This window comes from Bos taurus, chromosome 18 (genome assembly GCF_002263795.3).
Source record: "Bos taurus isolate L1 Dominette 01449 registration number 42190680 breed Hereford chromosome 18, ARS-UCD2.0, whole genome shotgun sequence".
Lineage (NCBI taxonomy): Eukaryota > Metazoa > Chordata > Mammalia > Artiodactyla > Bovidae > Bos > Bos taurus.
Window position 1 is genome coordinate 43,392,429 of NC_037345.1, and position 14,080 is coordinate 43,406,508.

At 45.9% G+C, this 14,080-nt stretch overlaps 3 protein-coding genes across 10 annotated transcripts in view; 1 reads left to right on the top strand and 2 right to left on the bottom strand.

Annotated features, from left to right (window-relative positions):
• The window catches only part of CEP89 (centrosomal protein 89), an 84,986-nt gene extending 79,224 nt beyond the window's left edge, over positions 1-5,762 (bottom strand). For 4 of the 6 annotated variants that reach the window (XM_003587232.6, XM_010814840.4, XM_005219048.5 and 1 more), the window contains exons 1-2: positions 5,638-5,762; positions 2,336-2,442 (exon numbers count right to left, since the gene is read on the bottom strand). In XM_003587232.6, the coding sequence (XP_003587280.1) occupies positions 2,336-2,442; positions 5,638-5,676 (146 nt within the window). In that variant the 5' untranslated portion in view covers positions 5,677-5,762. Of the gene's footprint in view, positions 1-2,326; positions 2,443-5,637 lie in introns of those variants that run through there. The other 2 variants (XM_005219049.5, XM_015458077.3) reach the window with 2 other exon arrangements.
• Positions 5,763-5,998: 236 nt separating this feature from the next.
• FAAP24 (FA core complex associated protein 24) lies at positions 5,999-13,052 on the top strand. 2 transcript variants are annotated; one of them, NM_001046062.2, is made up of 5 exons: positions 6,003-6,057; positions 6,355-6,473; positions 6,594-6,733; positions 6,888-7,040; positions 8,981-9,570. In NM_001046062.2, the coding sequence occupies exons 2-5, from the start codon at positions 6,368-6,370 to the stop codon at positions 9,227-9,229; spliced, it is 648 nt and encodes a 215-aa protein (NP_001039527.1). In that variant the 5' UTR covers positions 6,003-6,057; positions 6,355-6,367; the 3' UTR covers positions 9,230-9,570. The 2 variants fall into 2 exon arrangements, with proteins under 2 accessions (XP_024833888.1, NP_001039527.1); XM_024978120.2 differs by having other exon boundaries at positions 5,999-6,473; positions 8,981-13,052.
• Positions 11,644-14,080, bottom strand: part of RHPN2 (rhophilin Rho GTPase binding protein 2) — a 70,404-nt gene continuing 67,967 nt past the window's right edge. The window contains 1 exon segment of one of the 2 annotated variants that reach the window (NM_001083470.1): positions 11,644-12,977. In NM_001083470.1, coding sequence (NP_001076939.1) covers positions 12,717-12,977 — 261 coding nt within the window. In that variant the 3' untranslated portion in view covers positions 11,644-12,716. 2 annotated transcript variants of the gene reach the window in all.

Here is a 14,080-nt window from a genome sequence, read left to right on the forward strand (position 1 = left end):
ACAGAATAAAATGTGTAACAACAGTAGCAAAGGATGGGAAGGAGGAAATACTAAATTCTATTGAAAAGCAGACATTACTTTGCCAACAAAGGTCCGTCTAGTCAAGGCTAGGGTTTTTCCAGTGGTCATGTATGGATGTGAGAGTTGGACTGTGAAGAAAGACTGAGCGCCGAAGAATTGATGCTTTTGAACTGTGGTGTTGGAGAAGACTCTTGAGAGTCCCTTGGACTGCAAGGAGATCCAACCAGTCCATTCTGAAGGAGATCAGCCCTGGGTGTTCTTTGGAAGGAATGATGCTAAAGCTGAAACTGCCAGTACTTTGGCCACCTCATGCGAAGAGTTGACTCATTGGAAAAGACTCTGATGCTGGGAGGGATTGGGGGCAGGAGGAGAAGGGGATAACAGAGGATGAGATGGCTGGATGGCATCACTGACTCGATGGACGTGAGTCTGAATGAACTCCAGGAATTGGTGATGGACAGGGAGGCCTGGCGTGCTGCGATTCATGGGGTCGCAAAGAGTCAGACACGACTGAGTGACTGAACTGAACTGTTACACTAGGTGTAAACTGGAATCATGCCAGTGGAATAACATTAATTTGAATGTTAGTTTTCAGAAAAAAAATTATCTAGAAATAGCCCAAATTTATCAAAACTATGTTGATTATTTGGGACTTATAAAAAATTACAATCCAGAAATATATTTTTGGAAAACATAGGAGACAATAGAGATTTTCTAATGAGTCTACAGCACACTGGCCACAATACAGCTGCTACATAAACATTTAAGTTCTTTTTTTTGCTTTCATTTGGCTGTGCCACGTCTTAGTTACAAAATGTAGGATCCAGTTCTCTGACTAGGGATTGAACCTGGGCCCCCTGCATTGGGAGCACAGAGTCTTAGATACTGGACCACCAGGGAAGTCTCCAGAAACATTTAGGTTCTACGGACACAACTTAAGGGTTGTTCACACAAAAAGTTAAGAGCCAGACAAACCTACAAACCATCGCAGCAATGCCACCACCCACTAACCACGAGGCTCTAGATCAGTGACTAACACCTGAATCAAAACAGCCGCCAACAGGACCTCTCTCCCAGGTTTGTTGAGAGGATGATATGAAACAAGGCTTCTTAAGCACTAACCAGAATGCTTGGCACAAAATAAACACTAATAAATGGCTATTCTTGTTATCAAGATTGCACTGAAGAAAAAAACAAACACTAAAAATACTTCGCTTCCCAGGTAGTACTAGTGGTAAAGAACCCGCCTGCCAATACAAGAGACATAAGAGATGAGGGTTGATCCCCGTGTCGGGAGTATCTCCGGGAAAAGGGCATGGCAACCCACTCCAGGATTCTTGCCTGGAAAATCCCTGGATAGAGGAGCCTGGTGAGCTACAGTCCACGGGGTTGCAAAAAGAGTCGGACATGACTGATGCGATTTAGCACAAAAATACTTTGAAGTGTTTATTATCAGGGAGTGAGGGGGAGTGAAGTCGCTCAGTCGTGTCCGACTCCTTGTGACCCCATGGACTGTAGCCTACCAGGTTCCATCATCCATGGGATTTTCCAGGCAAAAATACAGGAGTGGGTTGCCATTTCCTTCTCCAGGAGATCTTCCTGACCAAGGGATTGAACCCAGGTCTCCCACATGGTAGGCATTGTAGGCAGATGCTTTACCGTCTGAGCCACCAGGAGGCATACAATATTTCCAGTTTCAAAGAACACTAAAAAGGTACTACCCTTAAAGCCACGCATCCACGTATTTTATGAATAAGGAATAATCTAAAATTCTTCTGTGTCCAAAATCTTAAGAGGACACAGGCAGGGGCCTTAAGTACAAAAGAAAGTCCGTTCTCTGGTGTGACAGGAGCATCAGAGGAGGGGGAATCCCAGGCTTTGGCAAGTGAACTTGCTTCTCCTTCCTTCCTGCAAAGCAGTTCTTCTGAAAGGCAGACTTGAGTTTAAAAAGAAAATTATGTACATAGTTTAAATACTTTTTAACATACTCTCCACCTAAATGTTTGGGCTTTAGTGTTTTCTATTTTGAAAATTTGCTTTGGAGGAGGAAATGGCAACCCATTTTTGCCTGGAGAATCCCATGGACAAAGAAGTCTGGCGGGAAATGTGAGAACTCCACAAACCTGATGGTCCACAGACCATGAGCCCATGGACAAACCATATGAAGCGCTTCATTATGGAACCAGGAGAGCATTTCAAAGGGCATGATCCTAATCATTCTACTTTTGATTTTCTTACCCGTTTAACAGCTCCAGGACCCAGCACTTGATGGCTGAGCTTAGGGGAAACCTCAGTGCCTGCTCACCTGACTCACCTTGGTCTCTCTGGAGAGGGGTTGGGGCTGCGCGGAGGGGGTGTGCGGGGCACAGCGGGCTTCGGTGCGATGCTGGCTGCAGGGAGAAGGCCATGGATGATGTGTTTCTGTGCAAATGAAACCCAGCAGAGGTCAGGGGGATCATTTCTAGGTCTGGGAGGGGACACCTGCCCTGGTCACCTAGGGATCTAGTCCCATCAGAAGGCCCAATCCTCCCCCTGCCATCTTCCATCCCTATCTAGCTAGGCAAGCGTGCCCACCTAGGGAGATGCCCACTGTGGGGCCCTCTCGTCCTTCCTTCCTCAGAACAGCTTCTCCGACGATGACCCAGAGTCACCCTCCAGCACCCCACGTGGCTCCCAGCACTGCCCCCTGCTGACCCTACTCACTTGCTGTCCGCCCCCTCCCCTCCCCTCCTGCAGAATTGAAGCTTCCTGAGACAACCTGCTTGTCTTGATCAACCCTGGAACTCTGGTACTTAGCATTCTGCCTAACACCTGGTAAGGACTTAATAAGGATTTTAGGTTGTTTATCTTGAAGATGCAAGTAACAAACACTGGTTCCTACACACAATGAAAGTCAGACAACCCGGCTTCAGGCAGGGCTGTCTGTGAGTATAGCCCAATCTTCATTTTCTGTGCACCAGCCATTCTTGTGAAACTACTAAAGGCAAAATGTCATCACAGCATTGAAGAAACCTGGTCCTCATCTTTAAGGAGGGAGAGTCCAGAGGAAAAACACCCAGCTGTTTATAATACGACACAGAATGATGGAAAGTGCCACGGGAGAGGTAAAGACAACATGCTGAGGTGACCCAGGGACAGAAGGGCTCTCTCAGGTCTGGGGCCAGCAAGGGGGCCACTGACGTCCTGCTGGAGAAAATCTCGGGGCATTTAGACGGGGTCTTCGAGATGCCCACTGCTTTCACATTTAGGAAATAGGGTAGAAAGACATTCCAGGAGGATGGAGCAATGTGAACAAAGGGATGAAGCAAGATATTAGTGACAGTGTGGCGAAAATAAATACTCCCATTCACTGGAGCACACAGGCATCTGAGATGAGCGGCTAGAACAGCTGGCTGGGGGCACAGTGAGGACTGAAAGTTTCCATTTAAGAGTTTTGATACCAGACTAAGGAAATCTTGTGACTTAGAAGCACCCACTGAAACTGGCCCTGGGAAAGACTAGTCAGGCTGGGATGGGCACAAGGTACCGAAGAGTGGGAGGCACAACCAAGGGGAAGAGCCAGGGGTCTGAGCATCCTTCAGGAGCGAGGGATGAGCAGGCCTTCCCACCCCCACACCCCCAGTCCCCTGCACGGCCAACCCCAAGAGCAGTGCTGCAGAGCCGCCGCTGCTGTGCCACCATTCTCCAGCATATACACTTGTCTGCCGCCTCTCCTACCCCTCACTACCTGGCAGAGGCTCAAGGACAAAAAGGCCTTTTCTTCACCTTTGAATCCCCAGGGGATGGCATCCAGTAGGTCCTCCAAAAAGGCCTTGTGAGTTCTGTTTATTTTTTTGATGGAGTGAATCTCCTATAGCAGGCTGAGTGTATCTCCTCTGTACCACGATAATCACTTCCTAACTATGGTTCTCCTGCCTCCAGTCTCTAAAACACAGGATGGTCCTATCTCAACCCAGCATGAAAACTCCTGTGGGCAGCCCCCCTCTCTCATTGACAGAGAAATGTCCTCTCGTGTCCCAGAAGGCTGCTGAGGCTGCTGTCGGCTGGTTCCCAGCAATGGCCGGCCCTCCTCATGGCTACTGTAAGGGTATCTCCACGCTGTGGCACTCAAAACTGCCTTTCCATTTCCACACAGCAGATGATTCATCCTTTGTCGGGCTTTTGTATATGCTGTTTTCTCCACCTGGAATTCTCCTTCCTTATTCCTCCCAAGGCCCAGGTCAACTCTCCAGGCTGACTATGCGGCCCCTTCCCTGGTACTCACCGCTAGAGCATTTTTTTGCCTTACCATTTTGTGCTGAATGACTTATGGGTTTGTCTACCCTTTAGCCAGCGTGGCCATAGGCTCTCAATCAATTGTGGGGTATCTGGCACACACACACAGTAGGAATTCAGTAACACAATAAAAACATCAATAAACATGCTGAGTTAGCAAAATTGCAATGGCAAAATATGCTTCAGCTATGCCTTCACTGCTTCTCAACATCCACCTGTCTAAAATGACTTCAGGGGATCTCCCTGGTGGTCCAGTGGTAAGGAGTCCTCCTTCCAATGGAGGGGAAGCAGTTTCAATCCCTGGTATGGAACTAAGGTCCCACATGCCTCAGGGTAACTAAGCCCACGTGCCACAACCAGAGAAGTCTTCACCCCTTGCAAGAAGACCCAGCACAGCCAAAAAAAAAAAAGACTTCAGCAAGCCACACAGCTAAGAACAGGAAGCTGAGTTAGACATGCTTTAGGAATTCCAATTTGAAAGGGAGTTCAGAAGTACCCTTATCAAAATGCTTTCTTTGCATTTAAAGTACTGAGTTTATGAAGACCTGGATCTAAGCAGGTTTGGGGGTTCACCAGGCAAGTATGAAAAAGAAAAACAGGAGGAAGGCGACTTGGGTGGAAAGTAGTGGCTATGATGATGACCCACGGAATGAGAAATCAGGCCTGGGAAAGACAGCAATGAGTACATTGGTAGGATAAATAGACTGGGGGTGGGGGTGGGGGCAAGAACCATCGGTGTCAGGCTCACTAGCAGCAAGAGGGATCAACGAATGAGCCCGGGAGAGTGTGCCGGCAGTGAAAGAATTGCCACGGGAAGTTTTGGAGGGAAGCATTCCAGGCAGAAGAAAAAGGCTGAAGGAATAGCAAGATGGAAACAGCTGGAGCGTCCATGTGTGTGACTTGAGGGCATTAGGCACGAATCAGAATTGCATTTTAAAAGAATCCCTTTGGGTGCTTTGTGAAGAATGGACAGAGGGAAAGGGAGCTGCTGCAGCAGTCCAAGTAGATGCTGGAGGACGGGGTAGGCAGAGTGTAGGTGGTACGTGGCGGAGGGAGGAATCCAGAATGACATCCCAGCTGGAACTAGACAGGAGTGTGTCGGCAGGAGTGAACTCCCCGACACCCGAGCGAAAGTTACAGGCGAGACAGGGCGAGTCCTATCAACTGAGGCCGCCACTAGAACAGAAAGTTAATGTTCTAAACAGTAAACAGCTGGGCTTCTCGAAAGGAAAACCACTTCCTGTTGGGCCGCTATCTTGCCTCCATCCCAAATCCCAAACCCTCTGCACTTTACTCCCGGCCCCACGGGCCAGAACGCAGGCTGGGTGCAGATATACTTACATACTTCCTCTTGTGGCCTCTCCGAAACCCCAGGAGCATCCTTGCTGTGGTTGATGGCCAGACCCTTACTGGACTGCACAGAAGATCGGAGGTGAGGACCGCTCCCTAAAGTCTGCCGACGCCTCGAGTTGGCCTAGCCAGACGCCTTTTCTCGGCTACGGACTTCGCAACAACTACGTCTGCCATTGGCTCCGTTTTTGCTCCGACCAATCAGAGAGGAGGTTACTTCACGTCCGTCGCTCTTGGCAACCAGTGGGTACCACTCAAATCCTCTCCAGGGCGCTGTCCATTCTCTTATTGGTCAGGTCAGATGTCGATCTCTGGAGCCATAGCCTATCCGGCGCCGGGAGAGGCGGGGGGCGGGCAAGATGAGAGAGTAGCGAGGAGTTAAGGAGGCAACCCAGATGTGTCGCTCAGCAGGTAACGTTGCGGGAGACCCAGACCTGGTGCCGTGGTGGCTAGCTCGCTACCCCCCCGGACTGGACTAAGGTGCCATGGCGCGGACCGAGCCAGGGTTTCAGGGGCAAGACAGGTGACGGAAATAAAGGGCGCTTCTTCCAGGACAGGAATCTCCTGGTTCTTAAACTTTCGCCTGTAATCCAGCCTTTTAAAGAACACCCTGCAGTCGGGCTCCTGCCAAAGGGGCCCGGGCTTCGAGTGAAACGGGCTGTGTGCTGAAGAATCTGCTTAAGTGCCGTCTTGCATTCCCCTCATTAGATCGAGGCCGCCGATGGAAAGCAACCCCCCTGATAGCACTGGCCCCATGCATGTACCATTTGGGCACATTGTGGCCAATGAGAAATGGCGCGGTTCGCAGCTGGCACAGGGAATGCAAGGTCAGTGGGCTCCCTCTGAACAAGCCCTCTCTCACCTCACCCTACTTTTTAAAAAGTTCCATCTATTGCCGTGTTTTCATCTAATGAATACGGAACTTATTTTCTTGTCTGTGTTTTAAGGGAAAATTAAACTCGTTTTTGAGGATGGCCTGACACCGGTAGATTTTTACTTATCTAGCAAATCCTGCATTCTTTACATCACCGAAGCTGAGTTGGTGGCAGGAAATGGCTACAGAAAGAGACTTGTTCGGGTTAGAAATGTAAGTACTGAGTTAAACAAATGGACTTCTTCCCCTCCCTTGGAATAATCTGTATAAAAGCATTGGCCATTACACCCTTGGATAGCTGCTTTATCTTGAATGGAATTTTGTTACAGAATATTTCCTGTTTCTTTCCTTTTTTTTTTTTTTGAAGTCCAATAAACTTCAAGGGATTGTGGTAGTTGAAAAAACGCAGATGAGTGAACAGTATTTTCCAGCTGTACAGAAGTTTACTGTTCTGGATCTTGGGATGGTGTTGCTTCCAGTAGCCAGCCAGATGGAAGCATCCTGCCTCATTATTCAGTTGGTAAGTACCCATTCCTACTCCTCCACAGTAGCCCTGGTTTAGGACTTCCGAGTGATCTTCCTGGATCCTTTTCTGGCACCTGCCCTTATTATCTGTATAATCCATGAAGCCAGTCTTTATCCATCTCTGGATTGGTTTCTAAAATCTTTTTGATGAATTTAAGTTCAGAAGCTCCCTCGGCAGCTAGCTGAGCTTGCTGCCCTGTCTAGGCAAGCATATAACAAGGTGAACAAGTTGGAGACCTGATTTTAACCTCTCAGGCTATGATGACTCCTTCGTGCACTATTCTGCATTTAAGCTGGTGACATTGTCAGTTAGTGGCTACTTAGCCTCCTCCCTGCGTATCTTCTGTTAAGCATCAGAAATTCTGTCTGCAAGTTCATGTGTTCTTTTTAACCTAGTGGTTTTCCATTGTCCTCATTGATTATTCAGCATGGTTGTACATTAGAATTTCCTGGGGAACTTTTTTAAAAATTTTATTGGAATATAGTTGATTTACAGTGTTGTGTTTCAGGTATATAGCAGAGTGATTCAGTTACACATACATTCATTCTTTTTGAGATATTTTTTTCTCATATAGATTATCATAGAATATTGAGTAGAGTTCCCATGCTGCTGCTGCTGCTGCTGCTAAGTCGCTTCAGTTGTGTCTGACTCTGTGCGACCCCATAGACGGCAGCCCACCAGGCTCCACCGTCCCTGGGATTCTCCAGGCAAGAACACCGGAGTGGGTTGCCATCTCCTTCTCCAGTGCATGAAAGTGAAAAGTGAAAGTGAAGTCGCTCAGTCGTGTCCGACTCTTAGCGATCCCATGGACTGCAGCCTACCAGGCTCCTCTGTCCATGGGATTTTCCAGGCAAGAGTACTGGAGTGGGGTGCCATTGCTATACAGTAATTCCTTGTTGGTTATACATACACTATATAGTGGTGTGTGTATGTTAATCTTAAGATCTTGTTTTATCCCTCCTCCCACCCCTCCCCCGTTTCCCCTTTGGTAACCATAACTTTGTTTTTAATATCTGTAAGTCTGTTTCTGTTTTGCAAATAAGTTCCTTTGTATCATTTATTTAAAAAATTAGATTCCATACAGAAGTGATATCATATGAGATTAGAATTTCCTGGGGAACTTTTAAAAAAAAGTGATACGTGAGCCTTGCTTCAGACTGATTAAGAATCCGAACATGGGGTCAGGCTTATGCATCAATTTTTGTTGTGCTGTTTCTAAACCTCTCCCTCTGATGTGCAGCTGGGGTTGAGAACCACATTGGAAATGCAGTCAGCCCTGTATAGTTCACAAACTCTTCTCCAGACACTGATCTTTTCTCTTGCTTCACTCTTCCTGAGTCACTTTGATTTAACGCTGTTACTATGTGCCTTCCTGTATCTACCACTAACTGAAGACTGAGTTTCTCCGTTGATAGGCAAGCTTCTTCCAAGCCCTGTATCAGGCAGTTGGAGCCATCATGTAATCCTATACTACTGAACTGTTTCTTAGTGGGCCATAGGATCGTGTTTGAATTCTTTAGTGTAGGTTTTCATTGGTTTTATCCTAAGCATTCTAAAAATTCAAGTTTTTGTAGATTAATTTTTACCTCTCACTCCTTTGTGTAGTCATGTTCATCTTTTAATAATTTTACTGATGCCTGAAAAATTATATTCATGGTATATATGAGAACATTTATAGTGGTAAATCAAGCTGAACTACGTGGAAAAGCTAAAACTGCTGCTGCTAAGTCGCTTCAGTCGTGTCCGACTCCGTGCGACCCCATAGACGGCAGCCCACCAGGCTCCGCCGTCCCTGGGATTCTCCAGGGAAGAACACTGGAGTGGGTTGCCATTTCCTTCTCCAAAAGCTAAAACTAAACTTCCGCAAAACAAAATGTTAAGAAAACCACAGGTCCTCTAGAGGGCGCTCATGTGCTTCTTTCATTTCCGTTCAGGTTCAAGAGCAAACCAGAGAGCCCAGTAAAAACCCTTTTCTCAGGAAGAAACGGGCTCTGGTCTCTGAGCCGGCGCTCCTCCGAAGTGTGCAGCAGATCCCAGGAGTCGGGAAAGTGAAAGCCCCCCTCCTGCTTCAGAGGTTTCCAAGTATCCAGCAACTAAGCAACGCGTCTCTCCGAGAACTGGAGGCGGTAGTAGGACCAGCAGCAGCCCAGCGCATTCATGCATTCTTCAGCCAGCCCAGGTGAGGGCTCCCCTCATGGGCGTCTCATCTCTGGACTGCAGGATCTTGTTTTCTTTTCACACGAAGAAAAGAGTTCCTTGGAGAAGGAAATGGCAACCCACTCCAGTACCCTTGCTTGGGAAATCCCATGGGGAGTCTAGTGTGCAACGGTCCATGGAGTACAACAGGGCCGGACACGGCTTAGCGACTAACAGCAGCAAATGGCAGTTCCAGCCAATGTGTGAGAACAAAGACTTGTAAGGAGTCGGGGGTTGGGGCTGAAACCAACATCCTATTGTTTACAGATGTGAATGTCTATTTAGGAAAACCAAAATAAACTGCAAGCAAATATTTAAACTAAAAAAAGCGGAGTTCCTTTTACAATTAGGGAAAGGTGAGAAGAGGCCTGAATGGAGCCTGCCAGTGGTCATGGCCTGTTCTCTGGCCTTAGGCATGTACTTCGATTAGTGGGCCTGCGCCAGATGGCACTGCCCTCATCCTGCTAGCATGAAGTGGGCTGGTGGGCACTTTGCTAAGGGAACCTCAGATTCAGCAGAAAGGCAGCCTCGGAGGATTTTAATGTGTGACCTTGACCTTATCTATTATGGAAGGTGGAGGATATGACTGTTTAAAGGAAACAAACCTACAATGAAGCACTGTTACCATAAGCTCCTTGTTCCTGCTGGCAGAGCCACCGTTCTTCAGGTCTGGTCTTAGTGTACCTGTGCTGTGAGGGTAGCTGCCAGTGTCAACAAACAATTGTACTGCCTTTTTTTCCCTTTCTGTCTCCCTTCCTGGTAGTTGCACAGTTTGTTTATAATCACTGAGCACGTCTTCTGAACACAGAAGGCCTGGAGTCTGGAGTTCCCACCGTAAGATAAAAAGCCAGCGTGTGTGAGGGACGGAAGAATGTGTTTGTAAATGGATAGCCCAGCGACCAAAAGATGCACAGGGAAGTGGCAGGGCCAGCTGAGGAGAGCCTGGGGCTAGAGACCAAAATGTACAGTTGCTCATCTGAAAAATAAGTACACTGAACAACAACTACACACACACACACCACACACACACACACACACACACACACACACACACACATGTTGGAATTTACTCGGCCATCACAAAGAATGATGTTGGGTCATTTGTAAAGATGTGGATGGACCTAGAGTCTTTCACGCAGAGTGAAGGAAGTCAAAAGAGAAAAACAAATATCATATATTAACACATGTATGGAATTCAAAATGTTACAGGGCAGGAATAGAGATACAAATGTAGACAATTGACAGGTAGACACAGAGAGGTGGGGATGGGATAAATTGGGAGATTGTGATTGACATATATGCATGTCATGTGTAAAGTAGATAGCTAGTGGGAATTGACTACAGCGAATGGAGCTCGACTTCATGCTATGTGGTGACCTAGATAGATTGCATGGGGTTGAGGGGAGGAGATCCAAGAGAGAGGGGATCTATGTATACATATAGCTGATTTGCTTCATTGTACACAAGAAACCAACATAACATTGTAAAGCAATTACACTCCAATTTTTAAAAAAAGACCAAAAAAAATACAATTAAAGAGGCCATACCTTTTCGAGGACACTAAGACATCTTGAAAGCTCTCAAAGTCCTATTTTGTGAAATGTTAGTAATTTTTTAAAAAATGTATATATTTATATATTTACTTGGTTGCCCCGCGTCTTAGTTGTGGCACACTAGATCTTTACCTGTGGCATGTGAACTCTTAAGTTGCCGCATGTGGAGTCTAGTTCCCTGACCAGGGGATGAACCTGGGCCCAGTGTATTGGGAGAGCAGAGTCTCAGCCACTGGACCACCAGGGAAGTCCCAGTAACTTTTTTTATTACTTTTTTTTGTTTGTTTACATACACACTGCTTATTTATTTATTATTTTTGGCTGCACTGGGACTTTGTTGTCGCACACAGGCTTTCTCTAGTTGCAGAGAGCGGGGGCTACTCTCTAGTTTTGGTGCTCAGGCTTCTCGTGGTGGTGGCTTCTCTTGTGGCGCACAGGCTCTGGGCGCACAGGCTTCAGTAGTTAGAGCACACGGGCTCAGCAGTTGTGATTTGATAGGCCCTAGGGCACTCAGGCTTCCAGAGTTGTGACACAGGGCTCATTAGTTGTGGCTCGAGGGCCCCAGAGTGTGCAGGCTTCAGGAGTTGTGGCTGCCTGGCTCCAGGGCACTTGGGCTTCAGGAGCTGGGGCACCCAGCTCTAGAGCACAGGCTTAATAGTTGTGGTGCAGGGGCTTAGCTGCCCTGCAGCATGTGGAATCTTCCCGGACCAGGAATCAAACCCATGTCCTTTGCACTGGCAGGGAGAGTCCTATCCACTGCTCCACCAGGAAAGTCCAAACTTTTAAAAATCCAGTACAATAAAACTTCTGTGCATTAGGGTAAGAAAGTGAAATCAAAGTGGAAACCATTAACTGAGGCAAATGAATGTGTTTATTTAAATATTTATACAAAAATATCAGTAAGAACAGTGGATACACTTTCCCAAATATGGTTGCTTCCCTTTTGACATTACACACTAGAAAATATTTTAAGTTCATTTATTCTCAAAATGACATGGCAGTGCTAGATCTGTAGAAGATATATAACTTATACTATGTCAACAGTGAATCTTAGAATCACTGTGTCATCCAATGTATAGCAAGATAAACCAATGCCATTTTACAAAGTCAAATAGAGCTCTAAACTTGAGTCATTTACATCTTGACCTTGTACAATGTTTTTAACCCTTCCTAAAGACTCTTAAAATATACAATTATGTACTTTCTACTTTAAACAAAATGAGAAATGTTTTGAGTATCAAACAGTATATTATCTACCTTGTAGACGGCATCTTCATCTAACACGGCCACTGTGTTAGCGACTTTTAAGTGACATAAAATGGAAGAAAAACTGCTCCTAAAAGTTTTTTTTTTTTTTTAATCTAAAGTCATGACAAATTTGGCACTAGATTTTATCTGGAAATAGCATTCATATTATCTAGAAATAATAGTAAAATCTTGTTCTAGGTTAATGATTCCCCCTTAGGCAGCAGGTCTTTGGAACAATTTTTAATAACACTTAGTCTAGCATTATAGTCCCTCCCCCTGTCTGAGTTTGGGGTCATCTGAATTCCAAGTTAAGGAATTAATCTATGTATCACCCGAGCCTAAAAACTTACTAATAGGACCCATAAATCCTAATTGAACTCTGACAGTAAGTAACTAAGAGTCCTAATTATGGTCATTAAAAACAGCCATATTTCCACATTATTCTATTTACAATACTTTATGTAATAAATAACTTGCAGCAGTATGGTTAGACTCCTCTAATTAAGTTTGTCTTCCACAAGCTTCTAGAGGCTTCTTGTTACTTACACTCAAGGACATATCAGTTGTATGTTTATGCTCTGAGAAAATGGGATTTGAGAATATTGAGAAATCTTCCTCTATGGCACAAACACGAAGGCCCAGTCAGCACAAGAAGCGCTCTCGCTTCTTCACATCAGTACAAAGAGCTGTCAGTGTTGAGAAGGCTGAACGGAGAGGAGAGCTTCTTCTTGACCGGAGGCATCGTGACACCAACCGACGGGAGGCACAGGGTGCTCGCCGACTTCTGTCTGTTCTTGTTGGTGCCCCAGCTCAGAAACGAGAGCTTTTTCGAGACTTTCTTGGTTTTATCAGTTTTATCGTCAACATCAATGCCTAAGCAGATCATGGAGTAAGTCTTCTGCATTCCCACAGAGTATGTGGCACATTTACTATGCTGTAACACAGAAAAAGAAGAACAGTTAAATGGTTGTTTTATCTTCCAAATAATGAATTCTTTTTATTCTCAAAACCTGTCTTGATATGCTGTGATTATAGTGAAATGAATATTTTAGGCAGACATATTTTTCTGTTATAGGAAGTAATTTATATACATGATTTAAATTATGAAAAGAATGGTTAGATCCCATTTAACCATTTATAAAGTGTTGTTAAAATGGTTAGAAATCAAGATGTCAGAGAAATGACTGCCAAGTTTTGAGACTCACATTCTGCACTCATGGCATCCTCTTTAAGTGATATAATTCTGAGATTCAGTGACTAATGCTGATATAGGATTAGGTTCTTAAGAACAAGGACAATTCTTAAGGAATATACTCAATAGTAGTCATTTAAGCTAGGGACCACTACTCACTTTTAAAGGTTATTACGTTTGAAAAAGTAATACACACTTATGGTCAATAATACGAAAATGCATCAGGGGAACAGCAGGCGTCCCTCCCGCCTTTCAGCCCTGTCCACTGAGGCAACCACTATCTGTTACATTTGTAGAAATAACATTCATATACAGGTATTGATCGGAGAAGGCAGTGGCACCCCACTCCAGTGCTCTTGGCTGGAAAATCCTATGGATGGAGGAGCCTGGTAGGCTGCAGTCCATGGGGTCGCTGAGGGTCGGACATGACTGAGCGACTTCACTTTCACTTTTCAGTTTCATGCACTGGAGAAGGAAATGGCAACCCACTCCAGTGTTCTTGCCTGGAGAATCCCAGGGACGGGGGAGCCTGGTGGGCTGCCGTCTTCGGGGTCACACAGAGTCGGACACGACTGAAGTGACTTAGCAGCAGCAACAGGTATTGATATGTGTTAAGTATACAGCACCATTTGTCTTTCCTTAAGAACACACTATGTACATGGGTTTGCACCCTGCTTTCTTCACTTAATGTAGCCTGGATTTCAGCCCACACCAGTAGATATGGCGGCTCAGATGGTAAAGAATCCGCCTGCAATACAGGAGACTTGGGTTCAGTCCCTGGGTTGGGAAGATCCCCTGGAGCAGGGAAAGGCAACCCATGCCAGTAGTCTTGCCTGGAGAATCCC